Source organism: Hylobates moloch, unplaced genomic scaffold (assembly GCF_009828535.3).
Source record: "Hylobates moloch isolate HMO894 unplaced genomic scaffold, HMol_V3 SCAFFOLD_18, whole genome shotgun sequence".
NCBI classification, from domain to species: Eukaryota; Metazoa; Chordata; class Mammalia; order Primates; family Hylobatidae; genus Hylobates; species Hylobates moloch.
Genome location: NW_026652293.1, coordinates 56,195,253 through 56,211,883, shown reverse-complemented (window position 1 = coordinate 56,211,883; position 16,631 = coordinate 56,195,253). Strand labels below are relative to the sequence as shown.

Here is a 16,631-nt window from a genome sequence, read left to right as displayed (position 1 = left end):
TCACTTCCGGGGTCGAGGCGAGGCCAACGATACGCCTGCTGCCGCAGGAGGAGTTAAGAGCTGGGCCGCGCGCTGACTGAATGCCTAAACCAGGTTTTGCGCCTGCTCATATAAAGCTCTCCTAACGCGTCTTCCGGTGGGAATTTCTTCACTGGTCCGGAGTCGGAGACTGAGTTTAGCTTTACTGAGGAGCTTTAAATTTAGGCGGGTAAGTGCCTCAGATATCGCCCGTGGTTCCTGCGTTTAAATGGAACGGGAAGGGGTGTGTCAGGATTCATCCATGTTCTCCTGATATTTCCTCCTAATACCTGAAACCCTTGGGGTCTGAAAACGAGAGAGGGGATAGAGAAGCTTTGGTTGCCGTGGCAACTGCGGGTCACCAATTTGGGTTTTTGAGGATTTGGGAAGGGAGGATTTGTGTAACTACTCCTGAAAATACATGATGGGTCGGATTCAAATTCAGTTGTTACTTATAATTCATACTCCTAGCCACATAATTTGATTTTAGAAGGTTTACTCTGGGTGTAATGCAGAGAGGCAAAATCTGAGCCAGGGTAATTATTTAGAAAGCTAACGCAGTAATCTAGGCACTGTTTGAAGGGGTCTTGAACTAGGGTAGTGCTGTAGGATTGAAGAGGGGAAATAGGGGAAATTTGGGAGGTAGTATCGGGGCACTAATACTCGATTTCATGTGGGGAATGAGAAAGGAGCCCTGAGCATCTTTAGGAGTAAGTCCAAACTCAGCTTGGCTTATGATGATTTTTCTAGGTTCGTTTCTAATCTTCCGCACCCCTCCTCCACACACACCCCGAATTCTAGTCACGCCAAGTAGTTTGGTGTTCTATTTCCTAAAATATCGTCCTCACCTTTTTTTGTGTTGTTAGGCAGGTTCCATCATTTCACTAAGCCCCTCAGTTTTTTCAACCTTAACATGGAAGAAAGTAATAGTACCCACCTCAGGATTGCTGTGGGGATTAAATTAGATAATTTATATTTCTGGTGCATAGTAAGGGCCTAATAAATATTAGCTGCTACTACTATTCTTACTGTACTTCTCACATTGTTTTGTTATTATACGTTTTGCTGTTTCTTCGTCTAGATTTGAGATTTTTTAAATTAGCGGGGCAGTATCTTATTTTTCTTTACGTGGACTTGAAACATTAGTGGTTCGGTCTTTAATGGATCATTCATTTTGGCTATTGCTGACATAGTTGAATTCATTTTTTACTTTGAAAGAGCTGACAGGTACAATGCATTTTGCTGATCAGATTATATTTATTAATAAAAAGATAGCTGTTTTTCTGTACAACTCAGAAGACTGGATTAAGATGTACAGAAAGTAACTGATATCTCAGCTTGTAATAGGTATGAGTGATTTCAGTGAAGAATTAAAAGGGCCTGTGACAGATGATGAAGAAGTGGAAACATCTGTGCTCAGTGGCGCAGGAATGCATTTTCCTTGGCTTCAAACATACATAGAAACTGTGGGTAAGTAAAATAATAACATTGAGCCATTGTAACTTTAAGGAGGTGGTAAGATTCAATATGGATACAAAATGAATAACCAGGCTGGTTTAATTTTCAAGAGGAATATGTGGAGTGTTTTTTGGCTATAAGCCAAAACAATTTTTTCTTTTAGAATTCTTTGCCCTTGGATTAATAATAGATAGTCTGTTATGCTAGATACACATTTTTTCCAGTAATACTTACTGAGCACTTTTATCTCTGGCATTGATTAAATATTGGGGAGTCATAGATGAAGATATGGTCTCTGCCATTGAGGAAAACATGCCTGGGAAGTGTTCAAGAAGTTGCTGTTGAATTGCATTGAAATTATTTCGAATAGAATTGATCATGTAATAGAGTTTTTTGGTTTTTTTTTTGAGACAGAGTCTTGCTCTGTTGCCCACGCTGGAGTGCAGTGGCTGGATCTTGGCTCACTGCAACCTCTGCCTCCCAGGTTCAAGTGATTCTACTCAGCCTCCCAAGTAGCTGAGATTACAAGTACCAGCCACCATGCCTGGCTAGTTTTTGTATTTTTAGTAGAGACAGGGTTTCGCCATGTTGGGTAGGCTGTTCTTGAACTCTTGACCTCAAGTGACCTGCTCGCCTCAGCCTCCCAAAGTGGTGGGATTACAGGCATGAGCCACTGCACCTGGCCTAGATAAAAGAGCATTTTCCCCCATTTTTGTCTAACGTAAATGCAAGCATGTTTTTCTATGGGATAAAATTTCCCCCATTTTTATCTAATATAAATGCAAGTAGTGTTTTTCTATGGGATAAATTCCCTATAAGAATATATTTAATATAAGTATAAATAAAAGAAGCTATTATCTGTATGCTGGCATATTGAGTGGTATAGTCCTGGGATACATTTGAACCATCATTTTACTTACTGCCCTTAAATATGTATTTTTTTGCCCAACCTTTTCTCCCCTTGACAGAGATTCCTTGGCTCCTAAAATTTCACTCCCATTTTTTTCTTTTGATCTAAGTATCATCTCATTTAATGATCTCAGTAAATTCTCAATAAATTTTTGTGCTAGGCAGTTTAGGTAGGAGGAAACTGAATCTCAAAGACATTAAACTCTTAAGTGGTGGTATCTGGAGTCAAATCCAGGTTTGTCTGATCTCAAAGCTTACGCTTTTAACCACTGAGATATATTTTTTAAAATGAGACAGTATGTGTAAAGTACCTAGCATAGTATCTCATGCATAGTGAGTGTTGAAAAATAATAGTGCCTTTCCTCTCCTCATTTTATTTTTGCTAGATTAATGCACATGGCTTAAGGCAGATTTGAATGAATGATACTTCAGAGGTAGTGCTACCGCATCCCTGGTAGGGAACTAGTAATTTAAATTTCCTATAGTTAAGTCATACTTGGGTATGTTATAGAAAGTCTGAGTCAGTCTGCAAGCAGATAGGTTTAAGACCAAAGACCAAAATTTACATGCTTAGAAATATTTTATATGTCGTGGATAGCCTGTTAAACCCAAAATACTTTTGGTCTGCAATGAGAAAATACTTGCAAGTAATATTGACATTGTGCTGGTAATTAACCATAATAGGAAAACAAAATTGCCTAGTAATTACTGTATTTATTTTTTATGCTGGTAGATATCTTTTGGCATTTTGAAGGGCATGCCCAGAAACCCCCATAGAATAAAAACTTTGAAGACGGGGCCAGTCTGGATTGAAGCTGTATCATGAATACCTGCAGTAGTGCTTGGCACACAGTGGTGCCCAAAAAATACTTGTTGACAGATTGATAAGTTTCCAGATTCTTTGAGTAGCATATTAGAAGTTAGGTTGATGACACTAGTTCTTTATTGTACATCTCTATTCCATGTAAAAATGTGTTTTCCTTGACAGTTTTTTTTTTTTCTTAAAGTCATCAGGATCAAGTAAGACTATCTTTTGCTCATTAAAGAATGAAATGAGAGGAGAACTTTTCCTGAGGTAACTAGGCTAGGTTGGAAGACAAAAGTATTTTCCAAGCATTTAGGTATAGTTATCTAAAGTCGATTTATAATCTCAGTTGTGAAAGCTTGAGCGATAGAAGGGAGCTTAGCCTGAGAACAGTTCTTTCCTTTAGGTAAATAAAGGATGTTTTAAGGACGAGGTGTTTTGTCAGTTCCCTAGGCTAGCTGGCTGGTATTGCCACTGATGCTGAGCAGCTTTGGTGTAGATCTTATAAAATGCAGCTTCTGATTCAGAGAGCTGGGCATAGTACTCTGTAGTTGTAATGAGATTCCAGGTGATACTTCTGCTGCATGCCAGGACCACATTGAGTAGCAAGGGCAGGTCCCCAGGTGATTTGTATGTACATTCAAAAGTCTGAGAACACTAGTCTAGCACAGTAGTCTTCAAACTTTTCACTTTTGTATCCCCTACTTTTTTCTGAAAAATTGAGTACTACCTTGCACAGTTTTAAGGAATCATCTGAAAAAATTTTATTGTATGTTTAATATTTGCAAGAGATATAATTTCCAGCACGTTTGTATTTTTAGATGAATATATATTACTTTATATGTGATGGAGTCCAAATAGCATAGGAATGGCATAGGGTTTTAATACTTTGCATTATCCATTTAAACAAAATTATGAAAAAGCTTTTAATAGATGGAAATTTTATGTTCCTTTTTGTTGTACTACTTGCAATAAAAGTATCTATCAACATTTATACTTTTTGTGTTTATATCCTATAAGTTGTAAGAATTAAAACTTTTTCTAGGTTGAGACATTGCTATCATTAATAGTTGTACACAGCTGATCAATGTAACATATGTATTAAAAGTGTTGTTGGCCAGGTGTGGTGGCTCATGCTCATAATCCCAGCACTTTGGGAGGCCAAAAGGAAGGATCACTTGAACCCAGGAGGTCAAGGCTACGGTGAGCTATGATTGTGGTAGTGCGGTCCAGCCTGGCTGACAGAGCAAGACTCTCTGTCTCTTTTTTTTTTTTAAATAAAGTTATCTAAAACTTTTCCCCAATTTTTTATGTATTTGTGGGTGACTTTTATGTATTTCTAGAATGAGAAAAGATTTAGCATTGATTCTGCTATTTTTTTTAATTGACATAAATTCTGAGAAACCTTAGTCACATAAGTAAGTGGATGGCAGTGAATGGAGTTTAATTATAGCCATGTATCAGGTCCTTGAATTTTTTCTAAATTATTGATGAAAAATTGCATAATGATTTATTGTAAAAAATTATGTTGTTCTGCAGTTTTGATAAGCAAAGAATTGGGAATCGCCTAACTTGCAAAAGGACATGTTAGAGTTATTTACTTTTTCAACACCTGTGTTTTCACCTTCAGATAATATGTAATGATTTTGATTGTGAAGCTTTGACTATGTAGGCACAGCTGTCTAGGAGATTAACTTGTGGAAAGAGTATGTAAGGAAATCAAATATCTGCAAGTTCATTGTTTTAAAAGTATCTTTGTAAAGTACCTGTTGGTCTTTGTGTACTTACTGGGGTACAATTACCCAGCTGGACTAGAGGGGTCTCGTAGTTATGTGGGAAGATAAGAAGATGTAGCAATGTAACTAGTCATTCATATAATAGCACTGTATCTAAGCCCAAATGTTCTTAACATTGGGATTGCCAGTACTTTAGAGATATAAATGCTAATTTTTGCAACTGTTTTACTCTCATTTGTATATAATGTCATTGAGTTACTAGGAATTTGGTCCTTAAAAAATAAAAGCCCACTTGGAGTTTGCAGAACATGGGTAGGTAATAAAGACCATGTTTGCCTAGAATGACCCTGGCATTTTACCCATTCTTAATACCTGGGACTGTGCTTTTGGGGGTCTGTTTGAGAGATTCTCCCCAAATTATTTAGTACAAGGATGAAAGGATGATTGAATCAGATTTAAAGGATCTGGTGACTCTAGTCGCCCCAAAACATCAAATTAGATATGTTTTTATCTGCTAAAAATAATTAATATAATGTAGAAGCGTTTGTTTCAAGCGAAGCTGGCTTTGATACTGGGAATGGGCTGGGTCAAGTAATGCCTACTGTTTACTTGTTAAAACTTCTTATCAGAAGTAAGTTTTTTGAATCGTTGAACTGGAGCCACTGTGGATAAAAACTCTCTTCTTTTTCATTTTTATAGCCATAGGAGGGAAAAGGAAGAAGGATTTTGCTCAGACAACAAGTGCTTGTTTAAGTTTTATCCAAGAAGCTCTGCTGAAGCACCAATGGCAGCAAGCTGCAGAATACATGTACAGTTATTTTCAGACCTTGGAAGATTCGAATAGCTACAAAAGGCAGGCTGCACCTGAGGTAAATAAAGTTTGAGTTTGCTGGAAGAAATGATAGATTCCCAGGAGTTTATGCCTCCAGCTTCACCTACAGTAGCTTTTACAGAATCTCAGTGATTTTGCTAAAAGCTACTAAAACTACTTTTGAGTGGAGAGTTTGTATTGGGACCTTTTTTGCACACTTCTTTTTACCTCTTATTTTAAAGGAGACAAGTATTCATTCCAATAATTTTTCCTTTCCCCCCGCTTTGTGGATGTTTCCCATCATCATGTAAAAATTTTGTTATTTCATCTTTTTTTGTTGTTGTTTTTTTGAGATGGAGTCTTGCTCTGTCGCCAGGCTGGAGTGAAGTAGCGCAATCTCAGCTCACTGCAATCTCCACCTCCTGGGTTCAAGTGATTCCCCTGCCTCAGCCTCCCGAGTAGCTGGGACTACAGGCGTGCACCACCACACCTGGCTAATTTTTTGTATTTTAGTGGAGACAGGGTTTCACCGTGTTGGCCAGGACGGTCTCAATCTCTTGACCTCGTGATCCGCCTGCCTCGGCCTCCCAAAGTGCTGGGATTACAGGTGTGAGCCACCACGTCCAGCCTATTCTATCTTAAAATCATCTCTTGACCCAAACTTCCCCCATAGACTATGCTTCGTTGTTTTACCCTCTTTCAGCAAAACTTCTTGAAAGTGTTGTTCTCTTTTTCCAACTAGAGTGATCCTTTTTTTTTTTAGTTTTATCAAGACGTTGTTAATACACCGTCATCCACTGAAATTGTACAATTCAGTGTATTTTCATACATTTACAGAGTTGTGCAACCAACCATTACCACACTCTAAATTTAGAACCTTTTTTTCTCCCGTGAAACCAAAACCCTGTACCCACTTGCAGTCTTTCCCCATTCCTCTTCACAGCTGCCAGACACTGGCAGCCACTAATCTATTACTTTCTTTTTCTTTTTTTGTTTTCTTTTGAAACAGAGTCTTGCTCTGTCGCCCAGGCTGGAGTGCAGTGGCATGATCTCTGCTCACTGCAACCTCCAGCTGCTGTGTTCAAGTGATTCTTGTACCTCAGCCTCTTGGGTGGCTGGGATTACAGGCATGCACCACCACACCTAGCTAGTTTTTTGTATTTTTAGTGAAGACAGGGTTTCACTCTGTTGGCCAGGCAGGTCTTGAACTCCTGGCCTTAAGTGATCTGTCCACCTCGGCCTCCCCAAAGTGCTGGTATTGCAAGCATGAGCCACTATGCCCAGCCTAATCTATTGTCTATTCTGGACATTTCATATAAGTGGTTTTGTACAATATGTGGCCTTTTATAAATGGTTTCTTTCACTTGGCATAATGTTTTCATGGTTTATCCATGTTGTAGCATGTTGTAGCAAAGTAACTTCATTACTTTTATTGCCAAATAATCTGTCATATGGAAATGCCATGTTTTATTTGTCCATTTATCAGTTGTTAGACACTTAGGTTGTTTTTGCTCTTCAGTTATTGGAAATAATGCTTCTGCGAACATTTGTGTACAGGTTTTTGTGTGGACGTTTGTTTTAATTTCTCCTGGGTCTACACCTGGGAGTGGAATTGCTGGTCATATGGTAACACTATGTTTAGCCTCTTGAGGAACTGCCAGACTGTTTTCCAAAGTGGCCATACCATTTATATTCTCACCAGCAATATCTGAGGCTTCTAATTTCTCCAATCCTTGCCAATATTTTGTTATTGTCCTGTCTTACTGATGATAGTCATCCTTGTGGTTGTGAAGTGGCATCATCCTGGTTATGATTTGCATTTCTCTAATGACTAATGATTCAGAGTGAGCTTTTTAAAACATATCAGATCATGTCACTCCTCTGCTGAAAACACTGTAATAGCTTTCCATTTCATTCAGTAAAAGCCAAAGTCATAATTGCCTATGAATTCCTGTGTGATGTGCTCACTCCCTTTCCTTGTTTGACCTCTCTGACTTCATCTCCTGAAACAGGTGGAGCATTCCCAATTCAAAAATGTGAAAACCAGAATGCTTCAAAGCTTTTTGAGTACTAACATGAGATAGTGACACCTTTGCTTTCTGATGGTTCAGTGTATACAAATTTTGTTTCATGCACAAAATTTTAAGAATATTGTATAAAATTACCTTCAGGCTGTGTGTATGGGTATATATGAAACATAAGTGAATTTCATGTTTAGCCTTTGGTCCTATCTCCATTCTCATTATGTATATACAAATATTTAAAAAGCTGAAAAAATTTCAAGTCAAACATTTCTGGTCCCAACGATTTCAGATAAGGGATACTCAACCTGTATTCTCCTGCTTGTTTTTTTCTTTTCCATCCTCACTGGTCTCCTTGTTCTTACTTGAATGGGCCAGGCATATTCCTGACTGATTGCCTTTGCTTTAACCAGTTCTTGGAAAGCTCTTTCTTCGGCTATCACTATAGCTACCCTCCTTCAAGGCCCCTTTTCAATGAGGCCTACTTTGACTATTTAAAATTGCAATTGCCTTACTCCAACTGCAACCTGCACTTTCTGAATGGCACTCCTGATCTCCTTATCCTGCTCCATTCTTTTCCCCTAACACTTGACAATTTAATTATATTTCTTGGTTATTGTTTGTCTCTCTACATAGAATGTAAATTTCACAGGGCAAGGTTAAAACAGTGCCTGGCATATACTGCTAAATTTCTTCAGTAAAAGACAGTTTACCCACAAATAACTTGACATGAGTGTCTCATAGGTTCTACTAACACAGTCACCATTGCATCAATTAGTTATCTTCTAGAGCAAAAAAAAAAAAAAAGCTGAAAAAAAGTTTAACCATTCATTGAAAATTTAATTTATGGACTTAAGTTACATACACCTGTAAAACATTGGACATGTTACAGCCTCTTGTTGTCCAGATTTTGTTTTGTAAAACGAAGGAATTGGATCAGTGGTTTTTGAGCACTTCTTTGGCTCTATTTGGATCACCTAGGGCTTTCATTCAAAGTATAAATTCCTTTACTCCACCCCTGTCCTATTGAGTCAGAGTATCTTTTTTTTTTTTTTTTTTTGAGATGGAGTCTCACTCACTCTGTCACCCAGGCTGGAGTGCAGTGGCACGATCTCGGCTCACTGCAAGCTCCGCCTCCTGCCACGACGCCCGGCTAATTTTTTGTATTTTTAGTAGAGACAGGGTTTCACCGTATTAGCCAGGATGGTCCCGATCTCCTGACCTCGTGATCCACCCGCCTCGGCCTCCCAAAATCCTGGGATTACAGGCATAAGCCACCGCGCCCAGCCCAGAATATCTATTTTTAACAGGTGTCCCATGTAATTATTGTGTACACTGGTAGTGAGAATAGCTATAATAATCTCGAAGTTTTCTTTTTTTTTTTCCTGCTTTTTTTCCCCCCTGCATTTACCCATCCCTGGTGGTAGGTGATCCAAGACTCAGGTTTTCTTTAAGTTCCCAAATACTACAGTGTGATATTCTACAAATGAAATCTTGATATCTCTGAGTGGGGAAGATGAGGATCTTTATACCGAATGATAATATGTGTATCATATATAACTATAGCAGTGATAGTATGTGTATCCACATGTAACCAATATGTATGTTCATAGAAATAATTGATTTACAGTTCAGTTTAATTTACTTTGAAGTTGGTATTATTGATGTACTTTAAATTGAGGTTAGCGAAATAGAGATTTGCTCTCGTGAAAAAAGAGCTCCAAGTTCTGCCCCCAAAGTTTTGGTGATCGGAGGATAAAATTTTTTTTATTAAGATTTGTCCATAGCTAATGAAAATTCTTGAATTGGCATTCTAAATATAGAATAAATGTAGTTAATAGTTGTAGAATTTGATGGGCTCTCAGGAAATATGTAGTTAGTTGCCCTCATTTTGCAGATGATGAAGATGAGGCTGAGACCAATGAAGAAGCCAATATTATTAGAACCCAAATTTTCTGACTTTAATATTCTTCCTTCTATGCCAATTAAACATTTTATATTAAATATGTATCTTCACTGCCTACTTTCTTTAAACTACTAAGTTAATAATGATGCTATTATACTATCTGATATTTTAATAGAAATTCGAAAGGTTAAAACTTTTATCACATAAGGAAGTGGTATTAATTTTACATGGCAAAGTAGAGTAAAATGTTGATGGTAGTGGTCGCTAGGAAAAGGAATCACAGGTTATTAATGTTGTAATCAGGAAAACAGTATCTTAGACAGAAATTGGTTAAGGCAAAAATTTTACATTTTGGCAGTAATTTCTGCTTTGACAGATTATTTGGAAGCTTGGAAGTGAAATTCTATTTTATCATCCCAAAAGCAACATGGAGACTTTCAATACTTTTGCTGACCGGATGAAAAATATTGGCGTCATGAATTATTTGAAGGTGAGAATATGGGCTTTGTAAATTTACACTTACAGTATTCTTTTTTTTTTTAATTGCTTGTATCAGTGATAAGGTAGTTAACCTAAAAAATGTGGGACAAGGATAAGACATCTGGATAAATAAGAGAAACTGAAAGAAAAGAGCATTATGAGACCCATTTACTTCTTGATTTTCAGGCACCTCCTGTGTTCTCTGACTAAAAATTCCTTTTCTTTGTATATTTCTTCTGGCTGCCAAAACCAGTTATTCAGAGATTGCAGTGGTGATGATGGGCCAAATTCTAAAATGTTTGCTGAAGTTACTTGAGCTTAGAGTTGGTGTTTAGAAAAAGGAAAGAGCTAAACAAGTTGGGAATTTAAATACGTGAAAATATTTTAATACTCCTAATGTTTAGGTGGAATCTTCACCTCCAAGTTCATATATTCTTTTGTAAAAGTCTTATCCAAAAAGATTGAGACATTTTCAAAATATTGTATCTCCCTCTCTATGTTTTTGTCTCAAAGAGCACTTTTTCAATATAGGTTTGCAAATGCTTTGCTTTAAAAAAATGTTTTGAGTGTCTACTTATGTGCCAGATGCTCTTATGATTTTGTTCTCTGGTAGACCAGGTATACTGTGAGTGGAAATTAAATGGAGGCAGTTTACAGTTCTACTTAAGAAAAAGCTTTCTAACTAAACAATTGGAAATGGGAATGGCCTACCCTGATGTGTGCTCTGCGTCTCTTTTTTCAGGTCCAAACTGGATAGCCATTTGATTGGGGAGGGAGTGTGAAGTTTAAACTGTTGGTTAGATCCCTTTTGGCTCATAGAATCTACTCAGTTGAAGTAAAGAAACTGAAAGGGAACCTCATTTCTCAATAAGAGTCTGAGAGTGATAATTAGGATAGATAATAAAACATTTTTTTGTTGTTAATAATTTTAAAAACACTTATTGCCACTTACCAGGCAATGTGCTGGACGTGGTTCTTATAGTAGAGGAAGATCATGTAAATGGAATGAAGTGTTATGGGTACCACAGTAGAAATGTAACATATAGTGAGAAGATAAAGGAGAAAATGGCCAGTTCTCTGGAATTAGAGAGGGTTAGGATTTAATGGGTAGGGGAATCAGGAAAAGAATGAAAGTGATACTTGAGATAAGTTTGCAAAAGCAATTGGCTGTTCACCAGGCAGATTGGGGAAAGGGCAGCCCTGCATGGCAGGGGTTATAAAGAGTTTAAAAGCCCTACATCTAATAGTTTAGTTACTCTAAAAGTCACTTGGGTAGAAGTCGGGGGAAGTAGGCTGGGCCCTGTGTGCCATACCCAAGGAACTTGGATTTTGATTCTGTAGTCGGTGGGAGCCATTGAAGGAGTTTGTGCAAATGACTAACAAGATGAGATTTCTTTGGTAGCCACTTGAAAGGTGGATTGTAGGGAGGCAGGAATGGAGAGGCCAGTTGACAAATTATTGCAGTACTTTGGCTCTACCCATATGATTAATTGTAGTTCTCATTATTCTCCTCTTTAATATCTTCCCTTCTTGTAATACTCAATTCTTTGTATAATTTTTCTTCCTGCTTCTCCTGTATCAGGGATACACTTTCGTTTCCATCTGAACGGAAGCCATTCTTCAACATCCCTTATTAAGATATTTTCTCTAAGCTTATATAACATGTATAAAATAGTAATGTTTGTTGAATGTCTGCTGTGAGCCAAACTATTAGGTGATTTGCAAGTATTATCTCATTTAATCTTGAAAACACCCTCCTGAAGGAGCAGTAATGTTCCGTAAAACAAATGAGACTCGCAAAGGGTGAATAATTTACCCAGGTTTATTTAGTTTTTAAGTGGTGTACAAACCAAGACACTCCATCTTCAAATCCTCTTTTTTTCCCTGCTATATCACACTGTCTTTTGTTTGTAAGTTTACATAATTTAGCTCATATTTACGTAGTGTTGTTTCCTATGTCTTACTTCTTTGCCAGATTGTACCCAACATCAAAATTTTCAATGTCAAGTTATTTGTATCCTACTAAGGTCTTAGCCCAGCATATATTATATATTTAACTGAGCTTTTTGACTAATGGTTATCTAATGGCTTAAATGGCGATGTGCCCTTATTATTTTTGCAGATCTCCTTACAACATGCATTATACCTTCTGCATCATGGAATGCTTGAAGATGCTAAGAGAAATCTGAGTGAGGCAGAGACGTGGAGACATGGTGAAAATACGTCTTCCCGGGAAATATTAATCAATCTTATTCAGGCCTATAAAGGGCTTTTACAGTATTATACCTGGTCTAAAAAGAAGATGGAATTGTCAAAGCTTGGTGAGTGGATACAGGTAAACTTTTTCTTGTGATGAGACTGAGGGGCAGAGGGATCTTAAGGAGTAATGTAGTATTTTCCCTATTGACTTCATCCAGATATTACGGAGAACAGACTTTTTATGGATTTAAAATTCTTGATCCTTTATAATATTTCTGATATATATAAAGCTTCAGTCATAAATTAGATGGTTCATAGTTAAGTTCATGATCATTTTAGGTTCATTGCTCTTTTGAATGTGATTTAGTCAAGGATAAACACAGCCAGACATTAGAGCAGTGAAGACAGGTTTGATTCAGTAACTACTGACAGGAGGAAGAGCTAAGCTCCATTCCAATTTCTGTGGAGGTGACTTGGGGTTGTAAAGGGTGGGGGTGGGGAGCTTAAAAAGCAGAAGGCAGAACCACCAGTAAATTCTTCTGGAGTTTTCCCAGGCAAACATTTCAAGAGGGGCTGGGGTCATCCTGGGGATGTGGCCTTGAGCTGTTAGAAACTATGTTAGTGTCTGTTCAAGTATTTATTGGCCAAGTTTGAGGCCTAGTCCAAAAGAGAGCTCAGAGGAGCCTGGCTGGAGTTTGGTCAAGAAGAAAGACTTTGCCAATTTCTAAGAAAGGCTACAGATTTTCTTCAGCAGTCATTATTACATATAATAAACATTTCTTCCTGTGTGCCTAGAATGGAATTTAATTTACTTTGTAATGTTATTTCTCAGAATAATATGTTTAAGGAATAGGTCAAGATGGTCATTTTGTTTTTGTATAAAGGTTATAGTGGACAATTTTCTTGACTTATTGACTATACCAGAAGTTGACCATTCAGTTCTCAAACTGATTCCCCTTTTCTTAACCTTCAATGGTGTTATCATCTTCATTTATGCCCAGATTTGCATTCATTGGAGCTGTATGATTCTTTGCAATTTGCTTGCCTTGTATGTTTCTCCATAGAGAAGCAGTGAAGACAGGTTTGATTCAGTAACTACTGACAGGAGGAAGAGCTAAGCTCCATTCCAATTTCTATGGAGGTGACTTGGGGTTGTAAAGGGTGGGGGTTTCCATAGAGAAACATACATGTTTTCATTCTCCTCCATATCTTAGTCCTAGTATTTATCACTTCTTGTGTGGTAAGCAGTATTTCCTTATTATCCTTATGTGATAAGTGGTATTTCCTTGGTCTCTGGCCATGTAGTTTCACTAATTTCAATTCCCTTCCCTCTTCTTTCAAGATACTCTGAAATGCTGTCTTCATCACGATAATCTTGTGAGGTCTTTGTAGAGTCTCCTCATCTAGAATGCTCTCTACTCTTCAAGACTCATTGGATCACTGTCCCAACCCCTCATTCTTACACCTTAAACTTAATATATAAGCTGCATGTTCAGCCTGAATCATTTGGCTATTCATCTCTTGCTTTCTAATTGTGCTAAGTTTTTTCATGTGTATTTTATTAGTCCAGATGTCTTCCCATTTAAACTAATCAATCTTTGATGTAATATTCCTCTATTTCTTTTGTTAGTCTTGTCATATTTTCTGATGTAATATTTCTTTTTCAAAAAAGCTTACTCATTGATTAGGTTAGTTTTAAAGTCAGTATTTACTTTTCTTCTTACACAGGGTTAGGTAAAACTCAAGCAAATATCTGATGATTAAAGCCGTTGGAACATCGCATTTGTAATGTTACTCTTGTGGATAGATGATTCAGTACCTTTCTATAGCTGACAGTTCTGTAGCAACAATAGATGATGATGGGATAATATGTAGAGCGCTTAGATGATCATTCACCTCAAATGTCTATTTAACGAGAAAAAAAGTTAGGACTAGTTCTTTATAACCAAACTCATAGACACTTACCATGTGAACTTGTACTTGGAGTCAGCTTGGGACTTTCTTGCTGCTATGTATGGCTCTGTCTTGGTTGAGATTGATGCACTTGGTGACTAGGAACCTCCTTCTATAATAAATTCAAACCCAATTTATACTCAGAGATCTGCCCCTTTCTCTTTGAGACAGAGTCTTGCTGTCTCAGGCTGGAGTCTCTTGCTGTCAGGCTGGAGTGCAGTGGTGTGATCATGGCTCATTGCAGCCTCGACCTCCTGAGCTCAAGTGATCCTCCCACCTCAGCCTCCCAAGGACCTGGGACTACAGGTGTGCACCATCAAACCTGACTAATTTTTTTTTGTAAAGTTGGGGTCTTACTGTGTTGCTCAGGCTGGTCTTGAACCCCTGGGCTCAAGCAATCCTCCTGCCTTGGCCTTCCAAACTGCTGGGATTACAGGTGTGAACCACCATGCCCAGCCCTTTTTTTAAAAAAATTGTTTTCCATATCATGTCTTAGCTACTTTCCTATCACCTCATTTCTAAGTTCACATTGATATGTATTTAACTGATCCACTGGGAAAAAGATAACCAGTGCCTCTGTTTGGTTTGCAGTATCTTGTGCTTCTAATAGCTATTTTTGAAAGACTTGAGTAACTTTCCTTGTAAACCTTTAAGATTGAGAAATAGATACAGAAAAAGCATATAAAACAAATGTGAGATATAATGAATAAATTTAAAATGAACATTCACATAACCACCACCCAGATTAAGGAACACAAAATACTGTCACCCTAACCTAAAAGTTCTCCCTGTGTGCCTTCCTGACCACATTTCCTCTCATTCTCTTTCAAGAAAATCCCTGTCCTGACTTATGGTAATCACTCGCTTGTTTTTCTTTATACTCTTTCCACTCATGTATACATTTGTAAACAATGTGATTTAGTTTTGCCTATATCTGAATGCTATATTTGGAGTCATACTGTATATATTCTTTTAGGCTTTGCATATTTTGTTCAAAATCAGTTTTAAGATAATACATGTTATTGGATGTAGCTCTAATTTGTTCATTTTTTACGGTTATAAAATATTTTATTTTATGATAGTCACACTATTCCTTCTATTACTGATGGCCATTTAGGTTACTATTTTGGGCTATTATAAATAATTCTGCTTTGAAATTAATGCCTATTAATTTCTGTATACTGGTGCGCGTAAGTATGCATTTCTAGGAGTAGAATTGTCATAGAATATGTTTTGTGCATCTTTAACTTTGGTACATAATATACTAAACTCTTTCCAAAGAGGTTACCAATTTGTACTTTACTGACAGTCTGATTAGAGTTTTCTTTTGTTTGTATTCTCCTCAACATTTGTTATTGTCAGAGTTTTCCTATCAGCCAATTTGTTGGGTGTAGTGATCTCTCATGGTTTTTTTCTTTATAGCTTTTTTGAGAATTAAGATATAATTCACATACCATACAAATTCACCCATTAAAATATACAACTCAGTGGTTTTTAGTATATTCATCGAGTTGTAAACCATCACTACAATTTTAGAATTTTTTCTTTTTTTTTTTTTTTTTTTTTTTAATTATATTTTAGGTTTTAGGGTACATGTGCACAATGTGCAGGTTTGTTACATATGTATCCATGTGCCATGTTGATTTCCTGCACCCATTAGCTCGTCATTTAGCATTAGGTATATCTCCTAATGCTGTCCCCTCCCCCCCCGCCCCCCACACCACGACAGTACCAGCTATGTGATGTTCCCCTTCCTGTGTCCATGAGTTCTCATTGTTCAATTCCCACCTATGAGTGAGAACATGCGGTGTTTGGTTTTTTGTCCTTGCGATAGTTTACTGAGAATGATGTTTTCCAGTTTCATCCATGTCCCTACAAAGGACACGAACTCATCATTTTTTATGGCTGCATAGTATTCCATGGTGTATATGTGCCACATTTTCTTAATCCAGTCTATTGTTGTTGGACATTTGGGTTGGTTCCAAGTCTTTGCTATTGTGAATAGTGCCGCAATAAACATATGTGTGCATGTGTCTTTATAGCAGCATGATTTATAGTCCTTTGGGTATATACCCAGTAATGGGATGGCTGGGTCAAATGGTATTTCTAGTTCTAGATCCCTGAGGAATTGCCACACTGACTTCCACAATGGTTGAACTAGTTTACAGTCCCACCAACAGTGTAAAAGTGTTCCTATTTCTCCACATCCTCTCCAGCACCTGTTGTTTCCTGATTTTTTAATGATGGCCATTCTAACTGGTGTGAGATGGTATCTCACTGTGGTTTTGATTTGCATTTCTCTGATGGCCAGTGATGATGAGCATTTCTTCATGTG

At 37.5% G+C, this 16,631-nt stretch overlaps 1 protein-coding gene across 5 annotated transcripts in view; it reads left to right on the top strand.

The window, feature by feature from the left end:
- The first annotated feature begins 1 nt into the window (after position 1).
- TAF1A (TATA-box binding protein associated factor, RNA polymerase I subunit A) overlaps positions 2–16,631 on the top strand; it is a 38,307-nt gene continuing 21,677 nt past the window's right edge. For 2 of the 5 annotated variants that reach the window (XM_032136913.2, XM_032136911.2), the window contains exons 1-5: positions 2–208; positions 1,366–1,488; positions 5,626–5,795; positions 10,041–10,154; positions 12,267–12,465. In XM_032136913.2, the coding sequence (XP_031992804.1) occupies positions 1,368–1,488; positions 5,626–5,795; positions 10,041–10,154; positions 12,267–12,465 (604 nt within the window). In that variant the 5' untranslated portion in view covers positions 2–208; positions 1,366–1,367. Of the gene's footprint in view, positions 209–1,355; positions 1,489–5,625; positions 5,796–10,022; positions 10,155–12,266; positions 12,466–16,631 lie in introns of all 5 variants that reach the window. The other 3 variants (XM_032136914.2, XM_032136915.1, XM_058430721.1) reach the window with 3 other exon arrangements.